At 40.3% G+C, this 25203-nt stretch overlaps 2 protein-coding genes across 2 annotated transcripts; both read right to left on the bottom strand.

The window, feature by feature from the left end:
• Positions 1 to 167: 167 nt before the first annotated feature.
• On the bottom strand, positions 168 to 16701 carry LOC141012748 (uncharacterized). The gene is made up of 16 exons (XM_073486258.1): positions 16284 to 16701; positions 15690 to 15801; positions 12618 to 12831; positions 12173 to 12315; positions 10351 to 10519; positions 10156 to 10211; positions 8309 to 8508; positions 8106 to 8216; positions 7842 to 7967; positions 5542 to 5640; positions 5296 to 5454; positions 2967 to 3582; positions 1335 to 1398; positions 1070 to 1248; positions 890 to 978; positions 168 to 782 (listed from the first exon to the last, which is right to left on the bottom strand). The coding sequence occupies exons 1-16, from the start codon at positions 16470 to 16472 to the stop codon at positions 684 to 686; spliced, it is 2625 nt and encodes an 874-aa protein (XP_073342359.1). The 5' UTR covers positions 16473 to 16701; the 3' UTR covers positions 168 to 683.
• A 6035-nt stretch (positions 16702 to 22736) lies between these two features.
• Positions 22737 to 24899, bottom strand: slc25a5 (solute carrier family 25 member 5). The gene is made up of 4 exons (XM_073487004.1): positions 24697 to 24899; positions 23482 to 23968; positions 23254 to 23394; positions 22737 to 23153 (listed from the first exon to the last, which is right to left on the bottom strand). The coding sequence occupies exons 1-4, from the start codon at positions 24805 to 24807 to the stop codon at positions 22996 to 22998; spliced, it is 897 nt and encodes a 298-aa protein (XP_073343105.1). The 5' UTR covers positions 24808 to 24899; the 3' UTR covers positions 22737 to 22995.
• Between the last annotated feature and the right edge of the window lie 304 nt (positions 24900 to 25203).

Consider the following 25203-nt stretch of genomic DNA (forward strand, 5'->3'; position numbering starts at 1 on the left):
TCACCCACACGACTTCCCTGAGGATTAACATGTTTAACTCAACTGAAACATTTTTTTACTCGAACATTGCATCAGAGCAAATAATCAGCAACTAATTTACATTTTATATTTACTGTATGTATTCTTTACAGAGTCTAAACTCACTTAAATAGACCAAGCCAGAAACATAACATAATAAAATATTTTATTTGGAATAAATTCAAGTTATTTACATTGACACTACTTCAAGTTTCCTTTGACATTTGCAGGCCTACTGACCGCTTTGACAGATTAAGGTGATTCGTCATTGTGAAATATTCTATGATAAAAATCTTAAAGCCGAATTAACCAGTATACAAACGCTCTCACCGTACATAAGTGCTCAAAGTGACACAAAATATTTTAGAAAATTTAAATTCAAACTGGAAATATGAAATATAATCTACTTTCTCCTCAGAGTTTTGCAATAAAAGTACAGTATGCAACAAAGATTGTTTCTAATTTCAAATGCAGTTCAGCTATACAAAATAAAAACCAAAGGAACTTCACAAAATGTTCACAGTATGTTTGATATGTTCGAGGTAAAAAATGTCCCACATCCATACAGACATTGTCAGAAATATTTTAAGGCATTTAAGATGTTTAATAAATAATTTGTTTTTTAAAAAAAAATACCATTAAAAACACAATCAAGCCTTCACGGATCAGTTGTTGGCGTTGGTCACTTTCTGAAGGGCAGCGGCGCTCACATTTAAGGAATGCTCATTGGGAAAGAATTCCCTCAACAGGAATGACAGGAGCATCTGTTGTGAAAGACATGACGGCAGAATCAGAACAAGATGTCCATGCTACATTAAATCAAACGTAGTATTTGAATAAGTATTAGTAGCGTAAATGTTGAAATACTCACATACACCAGCGTTTTGTTTTCTTCGCTGTTCTGGAAAAGATTAAAAGCAGAGTCCATGTCCGTCTTCTTCAAGACGAGATAGTTAGAATCTACAGAGAGAACAACACATGTTTTTTAGATATATTATCAGCAGCCAAAAATAACCGGATACTTCCTATAGTGCAGAAAGATGTCGCCTACATCTGGCATTGATTAAGCTGTGCGCTCTCTCCCTGGTCTCCTTCTTCTCCTCGTCGGTGCGAGGAGGGGGAGGTGCTGCTGGTTGAAGCTCTGGCCACTGTTTGTCACGCATGGTGTCGATTAACGAGGCCATCTGCACTTCTGTTGGGTTCATCTTGTTCAGGAAGGAGTTCACTTTTCTGGAGAGGAATACAACATAACCAGAAGTTATTTAAACGCAAAAAATCCAGGTAAAATCTGTAATGAAAGTCGGCACTAAACGTACTTTTTCAGGATGGGCATAACTGGCTTCAAAATGGCGTCAAATATGTTTATGAGGATGGAGTTTCCTGTCAAGACAAAAAGAGTATTAAAGTGCATCATACCAGAGAACATCCTTAAAAAGGACCATATCAGTGTTTTTGCATGTTTTAGCTAATTTTTCAAAAAGTATTTTGTAGTTGTTGCAGAGTTAGACGAGAAGGGTGAGTGTAAAGCTGAAGCTAAAACTCCTACGAAGCTCTGCAGCTGCAGATTTGAGCATAGGTATTAAATATCGCAACAAATGCAGCCCCAACATATCTCTTATGTGCAAAAAATGTCCTGTGGCTGAATGTTTCTGGAAAATCTAAAAAGAGCTTTTTAAGAGAGAAATTAAATTGGAGCCTTCCTTGTTTTTGTTGGTATTCTCGCCAGAAGGTTTTCACAGTATACTCTCGTAACAAAACCGCAGTTGCTAGCTAGAAGATGCATTTTGTTCCAGTGGATTAAAGACAAATCTCAAACAGTAGCATAGTTGCACAGAGACTTATCCAAGGTTTTACCAATGAACAGCCTCTCTTCTACTTTAAAGGGGAACGACACGTAATTCTTAAAAATCTGGCACCCAGGAAAAAAGTTAATCTACCATATGAAATTTCAGACTTAACACAGAGCGGTGGATTAACTCTCACAATGAATCCCACGTCATAAAAATGTAGCTGAATTGAATTAGAATTTCATTTGCCTTTTTTTGATTTATTCATCTTCTTTCTCCGAAAACTAGAGTTGTTACACGTCTGCCATTCCTGATTAGGGGCTGTCATCGTTTTTATTAAAATTTTGAAACTTTATGCGTTTGCTAAACTTCATATTCAAATAAGAAAAGCAAAGAAAGAGGTGTTATGTGTTGTACAAATTGTAAAGCTCTCTTCCCCCGAGGCAAATTTGTTGGCTGTACAGAACAAACTGACTTGACCTGACTTGTAATATTTATAATTTTGCCACGATTAGAGTCCTTTCCATAAAACAGAATCAATCAATTAATTAATCTAAAAGGAAATCTATTAGGATTTTTCATTTCCCCCCATTCCTTTAGTGTGAGTGAAGTTTGTCAAAGGTGTATAATTATTTCCTGGTGAGGCTTCTCTGAAACATTACCTTTCCTTGAGCATTTAGAGATTTAGTCAAGACGTCTTCCTAGACAAACCTCTCAGTGCATGAAGTTACCAAATTACCCAAATCCCTTTCATCACATCAATGTCTCATTATCTGTCTTCAGGTTTTTCTTTTTTGGCAGCAAGGCTCGTGAATACGATGCTCTTTAGCTGTCGACTGTCAAACCGGGACTGTCGGAGCTTGTCAAAAGCTCATGAGTGCACCACTCGAGCATGACTTATCAAAACAGCACATACTTTCACCTCAAAATACCACATGATGATTAATAAAACAGACTAAATGTTCACTGGGATTAGCTTTGTCAGGCGAGTGTCAAGTCTCTACAGGTTTTTTTTTTTTTATAGCACTGAAATAAACTAAAACAACTGGCTGTCGAGATTTACATTAAGCTTTAAAAATGCTGTCAGTGAAGTTCACATGATAACAAAAACACTGGCATGATCCCGAAGCTTCGATTCTTGTGAACAGAGTTTGAACAAACCGGATATTTCCTTCAGCAGGTCAAATATGGCTTTGGTCCCCTCCAGCTGCTCCCAGTTAACTTGGCTCTTCTGACACTGGGCGTCCTCCCCTCGTGTCAGAGTGCCCTGGTCCTTCCCTTTAGCCTTGTTCGCTCCACCCGACATCCTGAAACATATTTTCTCCTTTTTATGTGACCTCGTACTGAAATGAAGCCATGACGGGCCGTCTGTGCTGTCCCCCTGCAAGCCTCCGTTCTGGCTGCAGTGTGGCGTGGAGTCTGGATCAGGTGGGTCTTCCTCTCCGTTGGTTTTTGTCGAGGCCAGAGACTCCTGCGACTTGGATCGGGTCAGTCCTTTGAAAATCATTTTGAAGTGAGAGGTTAAGGGATTATCAGAGTCCTCTGTTTTGTCCTGGGAGCAGTTTTCGTTTGCTGGCTCCTTCTCAGTTTCCGCTTCCTCAGGCCGTTCTGAAGGAGGATTGCACTGGGAAATCACAATAGACGGGACTGCAGCACCTGGAACATCACTGCCCGTCTCAGTAGAGGCACCAGGGTTTTGTAAAGGCAGAGGTGTGGATTCTAGATGTAAAGATCGTGATACGATTTCTTTCGGGGCTTCTGTCTGAGGGCTGGAGCTCTGCAAAGGAAAAACAATCAGGTTGTGACAGCTGATCCAGAGGCAGTGGTCCTTTTAATACAGAGTGACAGACACCGGCAACTGAACTAATCCATATACAGTATATCAGTTCAGGAAGTGTCAGTTTAATCCTTAAAAGGAGCACTATAAGGCACATGAAAGTAGACGTATCTTGTCTTTTGTGGCCAGTGTGATGCCAGATTGTTTTGATGTTTTCCAGCTGAACACTCCAAATAAAAAAAACACCCAAACATTATCTTAAATAAATAGAGCTGACCAATATATCAATAGGCTGATTTTATTCGCCGATATTTCATAAACAGTATTGTGGTTCATCACAATTCTTTCAATAAGCTTAATAATAAAACAACAAGGGATGTTAATCAATAATCGATTAAGTGCCAGCAAGAATTTTACCGATTAAATATGTATCAAGTAGCCCACTCTGATTTAGCATCAAACATTGATTTTGGCAGTGGTTACAACAGTTATCTAATGGACAAACCTCTCATTAATAACAGATTTCTTTTTTTAAATGAATAATTAATCAATAATTGATTGTTAAGGCTGCCAACTATCAATTAAAGAAATCCTTAAAATTTGCATCCAAAAAAACCCCCCAACAATTTGCACTAGAATGGTGATAGGAGGCTACATTGTACAACGCAACTATAAAACTATTTTCCTTTTCAGCACTCTGCCTTAAAAAGGACGGTTCAAATAACAAAAATAAACTGTTTTATCTATCTTGGTACACTGCAACACTTCTTGACAGTGTGCGAACTGAAAGCGGGCCTCCCACAAACATGCATGAAGCGAGAGAAGAAGAAAAAAAGAGAGAGGAGGAAGCAACATGCATTCCTCTGCTATCATAAAATGGAAGATGGCCAAATCTGGCAACAACGTCTGAGGAAATAACCCAGATGACATCACAGTGATATCAGCTTGAATCTTCACTGTTTTAACAGAAAATTACGAACAGGCGATATGTGCATTTATCATGCCGGCAGGGGTCTAATGAAATACTATCAAGTTGCATTATGGGAAATGTATGACCTATGCCTTTTGGAGCTTGACTTACGTCTTATTGTATTTCCATAGTTGTGGCCATTGTTTAGTTGGTTAGAATAAAGTTAGCACTGTAAATCACTATAAATATTAAACCACCAATAACTACTTAACCATCATTTAAGCTCATTCAAGTTTATCCGGACCTGCACCAAAAGTTAACAGGGTCTATTCTGGGCCAAGACCATCCTCCATCCAAGTTTTGTGGAAATCCATTAAGTAGTTGTTGTGTAATCCTGCTGACAAACCAGCCAACCAACAAACAAGCAGACACGGTTGAAAACATAACCTAATTGGCAGAGGTTACAACATTAATCCAACAACGTCCAACAGGGTGAGGACATGATCAGACAAATGCAAACCGACATTTTTGGGAAGTAAAACCAAAACAACCCCAAAACCAAAAGTGAAGGCTAGTGATCTGTAATAACCCCTTACAGCACAGGAACACTGTCTGTGTGCACGACCATGATAAGTAGGCCAAAGTTGAACCAGGGTCTTTAAAAAGCAACGGATGTTTACGCTGGACAGTTTGAAAAACAGCTTCACCATCCATCTTTGTTCTCTTAAAAAAATAAATCTGTTTATCTGATCGCCTCACTGGGTTCTTTTACCACATCGAAACAACTTTTCAACTTGGTTTACCTCTTCTTCCTCTTGACCTGGAGTCAGGAAGTAAGCCAAACCGCTCAGAATTCCCCACACGCCTCCATAATGTTCCTCTTCATTCAGCAGTTTGTCAAGAGGGCAGAGAAACTGAAACACCGGCTGAGTGTGGCCGATGATATTATCGGAAACCAATTCCTGAAACAGAAAAATAACAAAATGTTCAGTTATTGATGTTGAAGTGTTTATCTGTCGACACATGTACGTTTCTCTGGTGTCTTTCACCTGCAGGAAGTTCTCCACCGATACTCTGGCTTCTTCTTTGACCTCACCGTTGATCTCCGACTCCTCCAGCACCAGGATCGTGGGCAGGCTGGTCGACTCCTGAAAAAGAGGCAAAAAGGCATCAAACAGGACCACTAACGAGGCGTTTCAGGAGCAGTGTTTTCTGTAGGAGAGAGGAGCTTCTGTTTGTGCGGACGTTGAGCTTTTTAACTTTAACTAACAAGATCTTTTACATGCACAAGAACACAAATAACACACTGAAGGAAAGGAAAAAAAAATAAAAAAAGCATAATACTGCTGCTCCAGAGCTGAAGATGACTTCAGACTTCAAACTCATATTTTCATAAGCTGTCGTAATTTGTTGACAAGATTGTCTATATTATATTTAAACACCAAACATCTTTTTCAATATACAGAAATGGGACTAACATTCCTAAGCTCTGTCAGGAAAGGATTGTTTAAGCTGTTTTTCTCTCCATTATGGATTATGGTGATGTGATTTATAGGCATGCCTCTGCCTCTACTCTAAAGCCCTCAGCTGCTGTTTATTATTCTGCTCTTTGCTTTATAACTGGTGATGCTTGTAGCGCTCATCATAGCAGCTTGTACAAAAAAGCTGGGTGTTTTTCCGCCTGCGAGACGTGCAAGACATTTGTATTAGTCCACGTAAAAGGCTCTTGTTGGGGTTGCATCATACGGTCCTGTTTACTTTGCTAGTCTGGTCCTCTGGGTCATATAAACTTGGTCTTTCACTGCAAATCCCTCGAGTTTGTAATGAACTTGGAGTACCTGCTTTTAGTTAGCATGCACCGACAACCACAAAGCACCTTAAAATTAACACTTTGATATCACTTGTTAAATTTAAACCGATGTTAATAAACCATTCAGCTGCTATTTGTATCTGTTTTATTGTCTTGGATATTTTAATATTCTGTACCTTATATGCATTTAAACTGTTACTCGACATCATTGTAAAAACTCCCTCAATGATCTCTGAGTTTAAATAAATATAATAATACAAAAAAAACATTGATTTTGACTTGTGGCAAATGTTTTCTGCATCCCATTTGAAAATAATTAAATCCTGTGGTTCACATAAGTTGAATTCCTGACTTGTGGAAAAAAAAAAGGAGAAGTGGTGGTTTGTTTTCACAACATTGCTTTTCCCCCTCTGGCTCATGCTGAATAGACAATAAGCGGTACACATAACTCTTTTCCTCTGAAGTGAAAGTGAAAAAAATCCTGACAACCAACAAGCTCTTCTTTCAGTCAACCTTCATGAAGGTTATGATAGTAAAGAGAACCTATTATGCTCATTTCCAGCTCTGTATTTTTGTTCTGGGAGTTCAGTGGAGGAGCTTTTCATGATTCACTGTTCAAAAGATTTCTTAGCCTATTCATCTTAAACTGGCCCTTTGTGCTGCCCCTCACTTCACCCTATGAAACGCTCCACTTTAGCTCCCTCTAATTGGACAAGCTTCCAAAAGCCAGCTGAGGGGCGGCGCCCACGATTGGATAGCGACATGAGCAGCGACTCGTCTTGCCTCTCAAAAAAATTAAAGTGCTGTGACTGCACTCTATCTGCTAACTGTGAGCAGCATATGTGGACATTTTTATTACAATGAGATATTTCTCAGCTTTTCGCTGATGGTTAGAATAAGTCGCCAAATTTGTCGCTAGTCACATTTAAGAAATAAAGTTGCTAAGAGGGTCTGAGAAGTTGCTAAATCTAGCAAAACAAAGTTGCCAAGTTGGCACATCTGGTAAACGTTCAGCTGGAGGACCGCTTACTGCACAGCTAACTGAGCTAACTAGCGAATGGGCAGGTAACGTTACAGTTAGCAGCAGTTATCGGTTACTTTCAGCAACAAGTAAAGCCACCTATCCATCAGGAAACTCTGTAAATCACAAAGAGTTGAGGCAAAGCAGCCGGAGGACATCAGACGGAAAACTACAATATATTTTTCTTCATAAAATATGATCCAGATCAGAGTCCTGGCTGGAGCCGCTGATAATTGAAACATCGGTACAAACTGAAAGAGTGAGTGGACTGGCGTGTCCCTGTACTTCGAGGGCATGTTGTGCCTGAAGCTGATGACCGATAAACAAGCTGACGAAGAAATGCCATCAGGTTGTTGTGAAAGCAGAATTAAATGTTTATTTGCTCACAGGAATTACTTTTATATACATGTACCTAATTACGTAAAACTTAGGCCAGGTCTATTAAATATCCAACATTGTAAGATTATATGTATGACAGAAAATGAGGAAAAATATAACCATGCCTGAGGCCTTTCTACCTGCCATCTGTTGCGGAAGAATATAACATCCATGTAAGTCTTCCTGATGTCCCACTGCAGGTTCTCTGGGCTGTCCTTCTCCTCAAGGTGAACGGTGAAGATCAGCTCCTCTTCCTCACAGTCGGCCTACAACGCAGTAAACACCCACTCAAACTCCGGCTCAAACATTAACATACCACTGAAGGACAGGCTTTTACAGAGCCTCAGCAGACAGATAACAAGTCTCCTCCACATTCCACGCTGTCACTGATATTTATAGCTCACATGAGGGATGCTGACAGCCCAGCGACCGACACACCACATCTCATACGACAGCTTGAATTGCATCATGTCCTCTTGGACGCTTGTCAGGTAGTTCTCCAGATCGCTGTCCTCCTGAGGGCCAAAAATAGGGAAAATGAATCTGTCATGTTTTCACGTATTTTCCTCTCGAGTTTAATATGTTTAGTTATCTGCAGCAGACTCACCCTGTCAGAGTCCTGCTGGCTGTGAATGGAGCCCTCCCTGCTGCTGACGTCCTCGCCGTTGGACACGTCTCCCTGGATCGTCAAGGCCCTCAACATCAGCTCGTGCTCCATCTGCTTAATCTTCTTCATCTTCTTCTTCTTGGCCTTCTTGGGCTTCATCTTGTCCACAAACTTTGACCATCCTTCTTTTAGCTTGTTCCCTGACGCATAAATAAAAACCAGAGAAAATTCAGCATTTAGAAGACAAATCAGTATTTTTATTCATGGTGAGAATAGCAATACAGTCTACCTTGACTTGATCTTCACCTTAACAGCAATTTGCATTTGTTTTTCTGCATCATGAGGAAGCATAACAGCTTCAGGGCATGTACGGCCTGTAACCAGAGGTGTCACACATTCTTTTCTCAAGTAGGAGTACAGATACTTCTACAACTGAACCTCATGTTATAATAATAATAAAACTCAAAGACTATTAAACCTAAAAAGGTAGAATCAGTAAGATTCTCCCCAATCAATTCTCTCTCTCCGTTTCCATCTTGTTACATCATTTTGTCTTGCCATGTCTGCTGTGCATGATTTTCACTGATGGACTGAAATCAGTCTTGTGATGTTGGGAAGGTGGCGTGCAATGACACAAAATAAACTTTAATTCCCCTCAATGCTTTAAAAGGACACATATAATGCTAATATTCAGGTTCATAATTTTATTTTGCGGTAGAAAACATGCTTTAATGCTCAAAAATCACATCAGTTTTCTCATTCCCCCTCCGTCTGAGCTCCTATCTCGTTGAGGCCCCACCTCCCAAAAACTTCTCTGATTGGTCAGCTTACACACACCTGAGCCAGTATCACTAACAACAACAACAGAGCCGCTGATCTTATTTAATTCTTATGTACCAAACTAGCCGCTAGGCAAATGCGTGAGATGATGACGCAGTGTGATGTCAGAAAGTCACAGAATTAAAGGCGAGACTGGTGACGATGTGTTTCAGGAGCAGTGTTTTCTGTGGGAGAGAGGAGCTTCTGTCGGTGCGGGCTTTGGCCTTTTTAACTTTCAAGATGTTTTACAAGCACAAGAACCTATAAAACGCTGAAGAAAAGGGAAAAAACAAAAAAAAGCACACCAGGTCTCCTTTAAAACTAAAGTAACAAGCCTGTTTTGAAAATATATGGCAGAGAAAAAGCAAGTAAAGCAAAAAGTTGTCAGAAAAATAAATACTCAAGTAAAGTACCGATACTTGAAGTACAGTAATGAAGTATTTTACTTCCCACCTCTGTTAGTAACCAAACTTTCAATCTTATAATTAACCACACAGCCTTACAATTAATAAATATCCCATCAACCTTAGATTATTCTTACAGATTGTGACAAATTATGCCGTTTTTCAGGATTTATGATGCAATCAGTACAGAGAATAAACACATTTATCATGTCAGGGTTCATTATTGTGGCATAATGAATTCTTATTAAGTCATCAAACTGTTGGATTGTTCGCAATATAAAGAGATAGAAGCAGAACTGATTTGCCATTCAGCTTGGGTTTGTGTAATTAGCTGCCTGGACCAACAAACAAAAGAAACAGGGGATTAATTACGTGCCAAAAGGCAGGCTGGTAAAGAAAATTATAATATTTGAAGCCGACAACACACTGCTATTTTTCAAACTGTTGTACAAGACGTTATGTAAGCCCTGTCCCTTTTTTCTTCACACCCACAAACCTCTCCATCTGCCACTCTTAAGTCTCCATCATCCGCGTCACAAATGTTTTCACGCTCCGAGCTGAAAACCAGGTAACATTCACATGTACAGCTTACAGCCTTTTAATTTCAACCATCACAAAACACACCTTTCCTTTTGGCCTTGATCCTGGTGCGGGTTGATATCCCTGCTCCCTCCAAGCTCCTAAGGAAAAAAGTCAAAATCAGGTCAGTTCCAATTTCAAAACACAGAAGGCGGCTCTTGCAGTCATTGCTTTTTATTGCTTTCGGGCTCACTGTGCCGAGGTCAAGCCAGTGGGGTGCAAGAGTTGACAGTCACTCACGCTTCACTGCCCTCGCATTGGCCCTCCTGCGAAGCAAGAGAGGTTTGATCCAGGTCTGATTCACTCAGCTCCTCCACAGAGCCTTTAGGGGACACGCTGTCAAGCTGGCTCACCACCAGCTGGTTCAGGTTGTCGGGGTCAGACAGCCATGTCACCAACAGGCCCAAACCTGAGGAAAACACAGCAGCAGCATAAGCCTACAAATGCTGTTCATCACAACACAAACACAGTAAAATCAGGAGGCACAATGTTCTCATTTGATCATATTAATGGATTGTGAAGAGTCATGTTTTTTTTTTTTGTTCACTTAATATAGTAGCTGCAGCTAACAGCCATCTTATCTCTGTCCAAAGGGAACAAAATCTACCTACTAACACCTCTAAAGCTCTCTAATTTCCATGTTATATCTCGTTTGTTTAATCCGTACAAGAAAGCAAATGTGTGCGCATTTCCCAAAATGTTAAACAATTACTTAAAACAGCAACAAGGAAGCGGTGAAGTTGTGTCTTTCACTGATGATGTGTTTGTTTTGAGTGGCGGTCAAAAGAGCGGCAGTACTATCGAAGCATAGCCACAAACAAAGCACCACTACTTTTAGTGATTTCATTTCCTATAAATTCTTCCCATTAAAAAAGGTCCCCTGCTATTTAGTTATTTAAAACATCTTATGATAGAGCAGCAGAATCAGGAAATGTTGGCTTTTTTTCTGCTGGAAACGAACGTCATGAAACAGTGAGATAAAGCAGATATCTGAAAGCTCAAAAGGGATTCGGGAGAGAAACTAAACTTCAAACCACAGAGATTCAGTCAGAAGCTACAAAATTACTGAGAGCCGAGCACACGGAGACTTTGAGTTAAATATTGCAACACAGGCTTGTTTGAGGGAGCGATGGGGGTCAGCAGGGGTTGACGAGACGTCACTGAAGTCGTATTTCTCGAAAAGTTGTATTCACCTCACCAACCCCGAAAAAGGGGTTGGTGAGGTGAAGTAAACTTTGTTTTAGAGTTGTTCAGACAAATGGATTACATGAAGCTACAGCTAATTTTGTTTATAACGCTGAAGTTATCAACATTCCCGAGTAACTTTACGCCAACAGCAAGATACAGCTCGGTAGCAAGGCCACTGTAAAATGTTATGATATGAGCCAGTTGTTCTGCTGCCGTACCACCAGACTACGGAGCAGCTTCTCGCCTCAATTCATCCTCAACTCTGCGACTTTTAATTCTCAGAATCCAACCCGGCTCAGGAGGAGGTCATATAGAGGTCTCAGAATTAAACTGACTGCTTCATAACCAGTTAAACGTTCCTTGTAGCATGTTTAAATCTGCCAAATCAGCCCTTTTGAAACATTTCTTTTGAGGTCTTCTCCAACTGATAAGAGCAATCACAATATTAGGCATAATTATGATAATCATTTTCACTGTAAAATCAAAGCTCTACATAATTTACCAACTGTTCCAAATTATTGCAAACAATTAAATATCTACGGATGATAGAAATGAGTTGCTCGCAGCTGCCAAGATGAAAAGAAATCTGGACATGCATATCACTTTTAGCTACAGCTGTAAAAATCACTTATTGTAACTGAGCTACAAACTTGATTGCAGAAACCTCCTGCTCAGCAAGACTCCCGCCAGATAAAACATTTTATCTGTAACTAAAAATGACGAAACCCTGAAGGGAATTGGCAGATCAGTGAGAATATTCACATCCTGAGCTCAACGCCTCTGACAATTAGGGATTACACACAATTCACACTTGTAGAAGAAGTCACGGCAGGCTTACGCCTTATGTAAGAGAGAAATTTTAAGGCTTTCTTACCCTTTAAGGCAATGATCTCATTTAAGGCACAGCGGTTGACTTCTTGGCCCCAGAGAGATTCGGGAAAAAGGTTACGTACCAGAGCGTCGGAAAACTCTCGGAGGACTGCCATCTCCTCTGCTCTGGAAGTGAACAAGAGCTCTCTGAAACAGGAAGCACAACAGAAGTGATTAATGGATCATAGATGCTTATCACCACATATCTGATAATCGCTTCATCTAAATCTTATATCTGAGGGGATTTACTGCTCTTGAAACACCATTTAGGACAAGAACAATCGTTAGGATGTCAGTGCGGGTATGATCTTGTAAAACTTAGGTAACTTATTCACAGATGATAAAGAAATATGGAGGTTTTTATAGGAGTTCAGACACATAACTGAGAGCACAGAGTAGCTGAAGCAGCATGAATCTCATTTAAAGAGAAAGTAGGTGTAAAGTCTCACCTGTCACACTGCTTTGCATTATGTAGGTGCTGGGTCAGAATCCGAATGGAGCCCACAACCGCCTGGCAGACATCAAAGTATTTGGCTCTCTCAATGATCCGGTCGATTATGTAGTCGACTTCCCTGCTGAGCACCTGGTGCAGAGGCTGGTGCTCACAAGGCTCGGGAACGGCGTACCAAGGCAGGACCAGCTGAGCGTAGGCACACTCAAACACTGAGGGGAGCAGTCACAAAGGAAATTCACATTAACACTGAGCGCCCACGCTCACCTCCTGAACATCAAACTCGAAGACTGCAGCGACTTCATTGAAAATCAGACTCGCTTTTTAAAACTCCTGTCCAAATTATTCATCTCAAAAGTGAGCACACATATATCCATATCCATGACAGAAGCTGCTGTGAGCTGGAGACAGGACTATTAATCGATGAACACAGTGAGCATGTTTTATTTACAGCAACGTAACTTTATTTATATATCAGGCAGAGACAAGCTGATTGATGTCTGAGGACCATAAAACATTTCTTTGGAAGAAGTTTTTTTTTAAAAACTGTGAATTATTAATGATCCCTCCCACATCCACATCCGTTTTAGTGCATACATAACTAGAGTTACTGGCAGGCGGTTTTATGCCTCCACGCACCAGTCAAGTTGTTGTTCTTGATCTATGGCGCCGAATAACAGCAACATTTATTGCAGATTATTATGGCTATATCTCAATATACGATATACATCTCGATATTGTTAAATCTCCTCAGAAGACAGAGACAGAAAACCCCTCTGTTGTGACAACAGTGGTGACAATTGGTTCTTTCGCAAAATATTAATGCAATGACATTTTTGATAACCATCAATAATGTAGATATAAAGACTAAAGTAGGTCAAAACAAGTATTAGAACGAGTACAACAGTCCGGTAAGTTCAGAAAATTACATCACTTTCCTGAAATGCAGCCTTTAAAACCAGGAATAAAACACCACTAATGCTATATCACGACTTAACAATATTCAAAATCTAAGACAATATATAGTCTCGTATCACGGTAATGATGTAATATCTTTATACTGCCCAGCCCTGGTAGGAGGAGTACTTCAAAAAGTGTAGTTACAGAAGTAGCCGTTGTAAGAGTTAAACGTTGCTTCGTGACATTTGTTTTCACTACTTCAGCAACCCGCTGGAATGTTTGGTTGACGCCGTAGCTGTCCCTCCACCATTGCTGCTCAAAGTCCCTACTGCCTCCACGCCGGCGACGGTCATGGCCGGAGCCATTATGTTTTCGGATGTGTGTCTAATGTGTGTCTGACATGTTCCCCCAGAATAATGGTATAATTAGCACATTGACAAGTTTAATTGCTGAACACAAGACGTCTCCTTCCTCACTGTAAAGTCCATTCTCAGTGTTTGTGCACTGGAGGCTTCAAGTTTTTCACCTCACACTTGTGTTTGCTGAATATTTGGATTGGCTTTAAAACTATGTGCCATGTCATCAGTCATGCCCGTAGCCTTGCCTCTTAAAATCAGATTTGCATTGAGCACAGAGAAAATTTACACTCTGCAAACACAGTGAAGCTCAAACATTCAACTGTAGGAACAAAAGAGGAAGAACACACGTTTCTGACTGCAGGCGGACTTTAAGCAGAAATTCCCCCGGCATGCCTAAATGGTTTTGTTGGCTGTCTTTGCAACAGCAGCGTTTTCCTCAGAGTATAAACTACCAACGCAGGACAAAATGTGAGTTTATCATTCATTTAGCCAATAATGGAGATGTGACAGCAGACGGAAACGATGCCAGGCTGTCAGCCTGATTGCATCGGCAGTCAGTCTTTATTTCCCCGGGAGATTGCGTTCCCAGTTGCCGACACGAACTGCAGAGTGAAAGCGAGATCTATCTAAACACAGATGGTGTCATTATTCTATAGCCATTACATTTCGCAATCAATATTTACTTTATAATAATGCTGACTGCCAGTTTAATTAGTTTCAGTGATTTAGGCATACATAGACTCTAAGCAGACTGTGTTATAGTTGTATGTCTTATATTTTTTTTCTGCTGTATTTGTGTGTATAAATAGTGAAACAGTATTTTTACAACATAAAACTGTTCTTTAATGATATTTTGTGTGACTGTGTCCACACATTTCTAAAAGGCACCTGTGTTATTTTTCATGTATTTTTGGGGTTCCTACTTCGTTAAACTAACGACTGTTTTCGTTTGCCGATTACTCGATTACTTGTCTATCAATCAATTAGTTGTTTGGTCTATAAAATGTCAGAATATGGAGAAAAATGTTGACCAAGAAAGTCTAAGATGATTTTAAATGTCTTGTTTTGTTCACAGCAAAGATATTCAATTTACATAAACAAACCAGAAAATATTCACAAAGAGCTGGTCTGAAAAAAAAAATTCTAAATAGTTGGCAATATATTTAATGGTTGACATCTCATCGATTAATTGTTGCAGCTCTAAAATAATTTGACCTGAGCTCAACCTGAACTACAGAGGGTGATCAGCTTGTGCAAATTTAGGAGTGAAGATAATAAGTGCAGTCAAGGACTCATTACTGCAAAAAAAAAAGAAGACGCTTGATCTACATTTCTCAGTTTCACAAACGTGTCAGTGGCTTTTTTCGAGGTCGGAGTTGAGCCTCGATGAAACTGAACGTAGATAGCACAAAATACGTGTCTCCAGCCAAGAAACGGAGCCAATTCAGAGCTGTGATATCAATCTTCTAGCCAAATGCAAGCCAATTTAATAAACACTGCAAAGCAAACACGACTGATAATGAAGTGTGAGAAACAGATATCTCATTTCCATTACAACCCAGCTTTTCAGAGGGTGTGTTTTTCATCTTTTTTTCTCCCTTCCTTGAAGCCCCTCCTAGCTTCATGTAACATGAGCTCCAGCTGCAGCTGCGTCTATGCAAAACCGTCCTTTTCAACTGTGTGTCGGGTCATAACAGCTTAAATGTGCTGACAAAACACCCTGAAGTCAAGAAGCCGAGCAGAGCCTTCGGTGCGTTTGCAGGAGAGATAACTGTGTTTACACCAGTTCAAAAAAAAAAAACAAGCTTCACCTTTCTGTAGAGACCTCTTTACATGTGGATACTGAGACTCCAGGGGTTCAGCCTGCTCCCGGCTTCCTCCATCAATCGAGACGCAATCAAACGAGCTTTCCTCCACAGTTTCCTGGAAAAGTCACAACAGAAGCTTGAAAACATGGTAAAGAAAGAGTCCACCCACACCAAGAGCTGAACTCTAGAGGACACTGAGTTATGTGATGAGTGGAAACAAGTTGTTCAGGCCAAAAAAAGCCCCTCAGGCTACAAGAGATAGGCTCACACTTAAATATTTGACTTGTACTGATGTCACAGCTCAGGTATTAATGATACCAAGTTAGATTACTGACTTTTACTTTGACAAATCATCTTCGAGGCATAAAAAAAATATGTTTTATTTAAAATATAATCATGTTTATCTCACTTATTCACGCGTATAATGGAGAACGGTTGTTTAAAGTGGCATCAGATGAGCTTCAGCTGCATCACAAGCTGATACTTTTGGTATGCAACTCACTAAAACATGACTCAGTGTTGATAGTGCTCCGTGAAGGCAACACTTCCTCCCCCCCACATACAACAATGCAACATGTAGCCCGTTTAACAGCCTACCTGGAGCTGGTTTTCCTCCGTCTCCTCATCAGTCTGGGTGCTGCTCTCTCGCCCACTTTTCCCGAAGAAAAGCGGAGTGTAAAAACAAAAGAGGAAACACAAAAAGTACTGAGTCACAGAGCGGCCGCAGTCTGACAAATACCACACCAAGCCGAGGGTTATGGCGATGGAGAACCGCCATAGATACATCTTCCTTCTCCTCCTCCTCCTCCTCCTCCTCACTACTACCACAGGCTCTCTCTGCTCGTGTGTCTCACTCTGAGCCGACGTGTGTTGCTCATGGTCGGGGATGTGTGTTTGTTCGCCCACATCTTCAGCTCCAGCAACGAGAAGAGAGACGCTGTTTCCTCATAACACGAAGTCAAGACGGCGGAAAGGAGCCAACTTGAACCGTGAAGCTGCTGAAAGAGGAGCTGTGATTGGCTGCAGGCAACCGGCGCGTGTCTGCCGTGGATTATGACAGGATGCCATCTACAGGTACCAGCTGTATGTGACACCTGTCTGCCTGCCTGCCTGTCTGTATGTCTGTCTGTCAGTAATAATGTGAAAGTACTGGTTTTTAAATAAAATGCCCCCTGACTGACGTATTATATTAACAACTAGTTGTCTCATTAATATACAGTGCAACAAAAAAATATTTTTAAAAAGCCCACATTTGTAGGATCATTGCAAAAACTATGTACTGTATATATCGGCGGATATACAGAATATATATATTATATATATCTCTATCAGAAATTTTGACTCCATTATAATCATTACAATCATTATCTTTGTTGCAATCGTTATCGGTATCGGCATCATTATTGTTACAATTATCATTATCGTTATCATTATCATTGTCTTTGTCATAATTGTTGTCAGTATCATTATTGTCATCATTATCGTAATCTTTGTTGTAATCGGTATCGTATTGTTACAGTTATCATTATCGGTATCATCATCATTGTCTTTGTCATAATTGTTGTCAGTATCGTTATCGTTACTGTTACAATTATTGTAATCGCTATCGTTACAATTATCGTTATCATTATCTTTATATTTATCAGTATCGTTATCCGTATCAGCCCCAATAATCGAATATCAGTCGGGTTCTACTCACCTCATCTCCCCAAACTGTGTATGAATACTTGAGAAAAATAAGGCGAGTGCTGCAGCGAGTCAGGTGTAAAAATGGAGTGATGTGTCAGGTGCTCTTCAAGAATGAGTACAAAGGTCAGGCGCACATAAAAAATGAAAAAAACAGTGAGTGTACAGAAAGAAAGTCCAAGGTACATGTAGGCACTGCCTCGGATCGTCTCGCAGTGCCTGTAAAAAAAACAACAATATTTCCCTCTGAAATGTTTAATAGATAATTATAGAATTATAAAGTAGCAGAAAATGAAAATACTCAGGTGAAGTACAGGTACCTCACAGTTGTATTTAAGTAAAATATTTGCGTAAATGTACTTAGTTACTTTCCACCAATGTCGATTACAGGGATGCACAAAAACACAGTGTGAGTGAAAGTAAAGATATCATGTGAAAATATTACTCTGACGAAGACAAATAGTACTTTAGTAAATATATAAAGTATCTGATATTAAATTAATCAACAATTTTTCTAATTGTAGTTATCAAATAAGTACACATAAATATGACTCCAAAATGGAGTGGAAGTATAAAGTAGCAGAAAATGGAAATGCTCAAGTAAAACTGCGAAAAGCATCCTATCATCAGCCAACCAAAATCATTATTTAAATCAACAGGAAACAGGAAATGTTAATAAGAAATTGGATATTGATAAGAGAAACATTTATTATCTTAAAGTTAGACTGAGAACATGTTTGGAAAAGATTTAAAAGTTGTAGTAATTCAGTTCATGAAGGGGGAGAGTCATCATCGCACTAATCCACTGGACAGACCATTAAACTTAATAAATAAATAAAGAAACAAATGAAAAATGCTTTGGTTCATTCAATCAGTTTTAATGACATTTAGTTTTCTACCCTCTAAATTGCACAAACTCAGTGATGAAATATCTCAAATTTAAAGTGCTGCTGGAGCTATAAAATATGCTCCAAGGACGTTATGTTACATCGATATGCTCTAAATCATCGAACACTGTTAACTGTTCTGAATTTAAGGTGGCAGTAACCAGTTAAATACCACAGGGTGGCGATAACACTGCTCTTTAACCACACACAGATCAGAACTGAAGGACACCCTCTGATTTGTACAAGGATTATGATATTAAATATAATTTATGCTATACTATTAATCAGAACACAGGATTATATGATGTGTACTGTTGAGCATAAATTTAACAGCACAGCAAAGCTCACTGTCATTAAATGCACATCTGATAATGAGGAAATGATGAATAAATAAGCAGAAAATAAACTCAACAACTACTATGATATTCAAGCACTGAGGCTAAAAACCTTCACACTACAGTCTTTGGGTGAATTCTCCTTCAATACCATAAAAGATACAACTATAACAAGACCACACTTCCTTTAAACTGCACTATTTATTTATTTATTTATCAGTCATCTCTTTGTGTGGTTTTTCCTCATGAGTGGAAACAGCGAGGTCATGACCCGCTGACGTCATTCAGTCTAACAGCTGAAATTACGCAACAGGCTGCCTGACAGACGGCTTTTAGTGCGACGGGACGCTTCAGTGATCCGTAGACCTACATGTAGACACACACACACACACACACACACACACACACACACACACACACACACACACACACACACACACACAGCTCTCCACTCTTTTAAGAGTAAGCCACAGCATTTACTCTACATTGGTTGAAGTACTTGTACTTGAGTATTTTCTCTCTCTCTGCTACTTTATACTGCTAATTAAATACAAATCATAGATAAATATTGTACTTTTTAAGAGATACGTCGAGTTCTTATAGATTCAATTACCAAACAGTCTATATAGTTGTTAAAACTAGCCCCAACATGAACAATTTAAACTGCAAAATACTACGTACACACAAGTAAGATGACTTTTACTGCAGTAAATGGGGAGGCTACTTCCCTTAAGAAGGTATGTAGCTTGGTTATCTGATCTTTTGTTGTGTAATGACAAATTCATTTTGTATCTTCAACCTTAAAGTTACAGCAGGCGTTTCTAGCTGGGACATCTAATGATGGGAAGTACTTGCAACAGGAGGGCTGAAATATTTACCAAAATTAGATTTAATATTTTTCACCATCTTAGTTTGAAAATACTACTGCCCAAAAGTCTGCGACTCTCCCTTTCCATTGGTCGCACCGGTGCACCTGATATTCAGCAGGACAGATTAAAAACCGTATAAAAACATTTTTGTAACAAACACCAACTGAGTGTAAAGTCAGATATTAGCCTCTGAACATATTTTCTGTAGATTAAATTGTAAGCTTTTATATCAATCGATCATTTTTACAATACCCCAATAAGATTTGAGGTTAATTTGTCAGTTTGTGACAAGCACTTTATAACTTTATTCTTTTATTGCAATTTCTTGTTGTATCTGCTATGATTTAAATGAAGAAAAAAACATTTAATTTTACATAATGTGTTGAGAAATTAAATCAGAATGTATTATTGGGTACACCTGAATTATGTGCTGGTGTGCCTGTAAGTGCAACCAGTGTTACAAGTGTTTCTGTTGCAAGACGGCTGAAAACTTTGCATAAACAGAAGAAGTTTTAAGGCGTTATTGTCCCTAAATACTGAGCGATATTAATGAATTCACACATTTCAGGATCATACTGTACTCTGTCAGGCTGACAACATGCAGACTACGCTTGTCTGACTTGTTCCCTGTGTGACCTCGAGGAGGACGCAGACTGTGTGTGAACCCCGTTGCCTCTGATTCTTTAATCCCTGTTGTAAGTTGTAATGGAGCAGCTTGCTGGATGAAGGATTAACCATATATACCTGCTGAGAGGGGCTTCTGGGGATGGAGCGGTCAAAACAGTTTAAAACTGATTTTCTGAGGTCGACGGTTACATCCGAGACTTTCTGAATCACTGGAAGGAGATTAGACTGCGTCCAGCCGAGTAAATCATGTAATCTGATAGTGTTGCTAAAGTGAGGCTACGTCCTCCATTCAAGATCCGTCTGGGCTCAGTGTCCAACACACAGCGATTGGGTCTACACACAAGCAGAGTGCTTTTAAAAGTACACAGCATGACCACATTCATAAAAAATATATCTGCAAATTGTCTGTAGCTGCTTCATTTCACCAAACTCTATAAAGTTCATTGTGTAGTTAATCATTCTTGATGCTTCATCCATAATTGAAGAATCACGTCAGGGAAATACTCGATAGAGACATCTCTACTGACAGAATTAAACTTCTGATGAACTGTGAGAGTGAGTAACGGTTCAGCCATTTTAAAATAACTTAATTCTCATAGACTCAAATGATGTAGTCACACTTTCAGTAAGAGTAATTACAGCTGTAGACTTTCTGTGATGTTAAAATCAAACAGAGAATTTGACTCTGCCTTTTGTTCGAGTCACTGCTAATAAGAATTTCAGACTGCACACTTCAAATAGCCTCCTAATTGAAACAGAGAAATGGATAATGTTCATAATAAAAATGTCTGAAGGCTGATCAAAGCTGCCAAGTGGCCATGTGACCTCACAGTCAGCGTGCAGTCCATAATACAAAGTGACAGTGTACTGCTGGAATATCAGGGTGCAGATAATAGCTACTGCAAACACTTAAGACGTCAAATGTCAGAAATCCTTAGCGTGGAGAGTTGTTTTGAAACAATGGCAGCCCCAGTGTTGGAGGAAGTATTCAGATCCTTCACTTACATAAAAGTACTAATACCACACTGTAAAAATACTCTATTACAAGTAAGTATGTACATAAAATCATAAAATGTTCTTAAAGTATTGAAAGTAAATGCATTTTAGTTCTTGTGCATGGATGTAAAAGCAGGATTTTACTGTTGTGGTTGGTTAAAGTGGAGCTCGTTTCGAACTATTTTGTGAAGGACCGCAACCAGTAATTATTCTCATTATAGATTGATCTGCTGATTATTTACTACATTAAATCAATTGATTGGTTTAAAAATTCTGTAAATAGCAAGAAATGCTGTCACAATCACCTAAAGTCCCCCGAGTGACAACATCACAATGCTTGTGCTTTTGTCCATCCAAAAAAACAAAATAAAAAAAATAGTGAATATGTTTGAGTTGTGGACAAAACAAGAAACTTGATTTTCGGGCTTTGGGAAACACTGATCAACACTTTCTACCATTTTATAGAACAAACAACCAATCGATTTGTCAAGACAATAACGGACTGATTGATTGAAAATAATCGTTATTTGCAGCAAAAATTAAAATAATTAAAAGGAAAAAGCAGCAAATCTTTACATTTTTGAAGCTGGAACAATGAAATGTTTAACTTTAACAGATCAAAAATAGTTGCTTATCAATTTTCTGTCAATTCAATTATTAATCAATTGTAACAATTATAACAAAACATTTTTAAGATCTTTGTATGTTTTGGATGCAAAAATCTTAATTTGTAAAGTAACTAGTAAAAAAATGAAGTATAAAGAATGTAGCGAAATAGAAAGAAAGAAACTGGGATGAGAAAGTAATACTCAGATTTGAACTTGAGTATCTGTTTTACAGTTGCGTTCCACCACTGGACAGCATTAGGACGAAGATTAAGATCTGATTTTGGAGAAAGATCAGTACACACCCTGGTTAGACGCCAAGAAGTGCAACATGTCTCGTCCTGATAGGGTTACAATCATGTGCTTCTTTTAAAGGTGGCAAGATCAAGTATCAGGAGGAATTCAATTCATGACGCCCCTTAAAAAACAAATGAACACGTGCCTAAATCCCTATGAACCCGCCTGGGTGCCCTTCGCTTTCTGATAATAAATAGCAAGCATATGGAATAAAATTTTAAACGCACTTTAATTGGCAGAGATCTGGAGATCACTTGACTGTGGTAGTAAATACGTGGAGCAGGTTTGTCACTCTGCTGAGTGGTCAGACAGCTCAAGGTTAAAGTCCTCACTCACTCCAATTGGAGTCAGATGAGACTTGGCAGGAGATAAAAAGTAAATTTAGTAGGTGGGACTAATCTACCTCCCTATAGGTAACTCTGGTTGTTTCTCTGCAGGAAATCACTTGTGAAAATGTTCTGCTGAACTATCAATTAATGTTAAATGACACCGGTAAAGCTCCAACTTCACGTCTATCACTTTTCAGCAAGCGTGCCTCGGTTGAATTATTGTCAGCAGGTCAACTTTCTCAGCTGATATTGGCTCGACCCCAATTACAACCTGGGAGACGTCTGCAGGTCTAAGCTTACATTTGACACAAGAGGCTGCCAAATAGCTTCCTTAAGCAATGCGACTGAGGACATGAGCTGCCAGGACGCTCTGTAACGTCACCCTCCATAAATGAGATTACATTTCAAAACCAGACAGATTCACTCAGTAGGTTTGTGTTTATTTCTCTTTTCCCGGTAAAGTTCCTGTGTTCAGGGAATGACATTCTGGTGAGGGGCAAAACAAAAGCAGACAAAGCATGGGCCAAGTGAAGAGTGCATAACAGTTTCCGCCCGTACAACTAGTACAAAATACTAGTTGGTCCCTATAAATATAGTGCAGCATTTAAGTCCTTCCAAATGTACAAGATATGTTACAATTAAACTTCACAACATGAACAGTGGACATACAAAAACAGCTTAGATGACTTTCTTGAGCTCATCGTACAAGACGAGCACGAAGGCGCCACCCATGCCTCTGAGCACGTTAGACCAGGCTCCCTTGAAGAAGGCCTTGGAGCCCTCGTCACGCGCGATCTTCCTCCAGCAGTCAATGGTGCCGCTGTACATGATGTCGGCTGAGGGGATAAACAGAATTACAAAAAGGAGTCACAACTTTATTCTGCTAACACATCAGCAAAAACAGGACTTTATACTTTGTTTTGTTGTCTTTATTACCTCCTTTGCGTCCAGACTGCATCATCATACGACGACGGACGGTGTCGAAGGGGTAGGAAACAAGACCAGCGACAGCAGTGACGGACTGAGCAATCATCCAGCTGACAAAAATGTGTGTGTTCTTGGGGTCTGGAAGCATACCTGAAAGAGAAATGTCAATCAAGAAGGTTAATTTAACTCTCAAAGGCGAACAAAAGCGACTAAGTCTGCCTGTTAATTAAAACTCACCCTTTGCTGTGTCGTAGACACCAAAGTAAGCAGCTCTGTAGATGATGATGCCCTGTACTGAGACGCTGAAGCCCTGGTACAGACCCTTGATGCCATCAGACCTGGAGATCTTCACCAAACAGTCTCCCAGGCCTTTGAACTCACGCTCCGCACCGGCTTTGCCGACATCAGCGGCCAGACGTGTTCTGGCGAAGTCGAGGGGGTAGACGAAACACAGCGACGTGGCTCCGGCGGCGCCGCCAGACGCCAAGTTACCCGCAAAGTATCTCCAGAACTGTTTGTGCTTGTCCACGCCGTCGAGGAAAATCTTCTTGTACTTGTCCTTGAAAGCAAAGTTGAGGGCCTGAGTGGGGAAGTATCGGATGACGTTGGCCAGGTTCCCTCTCCAGAACGAGAGGAAGCCCTGCTCTTTGGGGATACGGACGACACAGTCGATGATGCCCTTGTACTGCTGGTCAACCGCGATCTGCTTGCTGGCATGTTGAACCTGTAATTAAAGCAGAGATGAGGACACGATGAAGGCAGGAGAGCAGATAAAGTTCAACATAGCCTCTACCTTTCACCTGTTAACCTAACCTATGTTTGATTGGTGAGGACACACTAATGCGTCTGTGTGACAGACACATTTGTAGCCATGTGCCAGAGTACTACTCTGATGGCATCCATTCAACAATTCACAGCCCCACCTCCTCCTCCTCCTGCTCCTGCTCCTGCTGCTGAGCCCAGGCCCAATGCAGCAGAGGAAAGCCATGTCGCAAACCTTGCTCTGACCTTGCTTGTTTGTTGTGAAGCCAAACTACAGACCTGTCATGCAAGATGAGCACTTTTTTTTAAACACCACTGTCATGTCTGCCTTTTAATAACACACTTCATTTAAGCTGGGGTGAGACTGCAGCCTGCTGGCCAGTGTATTACGTAACAGGTCTGATGCGCCTCGATTATGCTCATTCATGTGAGCCTGCAGCAAATCTCTGACAGAGCTGATTCACCATGTTTGGACTCACAAACAACGCAGCATCTCTACAAAGTCTACATTCACTTGTTTTTCCTATCGCGATATCTCTTTAAACTCACTCTCCATCACTTGGAAACTTCTAGAAAACATCAGCAAGAAGAGGCTTCAAACTGAGCAACTCCTAGTTTGTGTCGCAGATACAAGAAGTAGCATCTTATCACCACCGGCTGTGACTGATGAGGTGTGAAGTCCACGCTCACCTGGAGGAGAAGCTTGACTCTCTCGATGGGGGCTACGGCGGTTTTGGAGATGGCAGCGGCGATACCACCGGCCAAGAAGTCCTTGGCGAAGGAAATAGCTGTCTCACTCATCTTTCGGATGTTGTCAGCTGCCTGTCCCGCTCACTTCACGTCGGTGGGGTTTGCCCGTGGAGTTGAAATGGCCGACTCCCATCTAACGGAGAGCGGATTTAAGAAGCCCGAACGCGAGAAAAACCGTGAACTTCAACTCTCGCGTCTCATTGGTTGGCAGCTGGAGTAGTGGGCGGGGCGAGCGGGGTGTCCGGACTCCGATTGGATGCTCTCCATCGTCGCTCATGGCAACGCCATCTGTTACCTCTCCCAACAAGAGAAAGTTAGTGAATAAGTTTGTTTTAGATGTTCTGATTGAATCACATCTCTGCATAACTCATTGTTTACTCTCGTGTTGTGCCGTTTTTGGACCGGGTTTCACTCAAGGTCGTGTCAGATGTCACCTTTGAAGCAGCT

The sequence above is a fragment of the Pagrus major genome, chromosome 18, assembly GCF_040436345.1.
Source record: "Pagrus major chromosome 18, Pma_NU_1.0".
NCBI classification, from domain to species: domain Eukaryota; kingdom Metazoa; phylum Chordata; class Actinopteri; order Spariformes; family Sparidae; genus Pagrus; species Pagrus major.

What these genes read in the sequence shown, in the direction of transcription:
- LOC141012748 (XM_073486258.1), bottom strand. Translation starts at nt 16,472, where the DNA reads ATGTATCTATGGCGGTTCTCCATCGCCATAACCCTCGGCTTGGTGTGG. An exon ending in CGGAGGAAAACCAGCTCCAG is followed by an intron (nt 15,802 to 16,283) that starts GTAGGCTGTTAA and finishes TGACTTTTCCAG; the next exon opens with GAAACTGTGGAGGAAAGCTC. An exon ending in CAGGTCAAGAGGAAGAAGAG is followed by an intron (nt 3,583 to 5,295) that starts GTAAACCAAGTT and finishes TTTCCTTTGCAG; the next exon opens with AGCTCCAGCCCTCAGACAGA.
- slc25a5 (XM_073487004.1), bottom strand. Translation starts at nt 24,807, where the DNA reads ATGAGTGAGACAGCTATTTCCTTCGCCAAGGACTTCTTGGCCGGTGGT. An exon ending in GAGTCAAGCTTCTCCTCCAG is followed by an intron (nt 23,969 to 24,696) that starts GTGAGCGTGGAC and finishes CTTTAATTACAG; the next exon opens with GTTCAACATGCCAGCAAGCA. An exon ending in GCAGTCTGGACGCAAAGGAG is followed by an intron (nt 23,154 to 23,253) that starts GTAATAAAGACA and finishes TTATCCCCTCAG; the next exon opens with CCGACATCATGTACAGCGGC.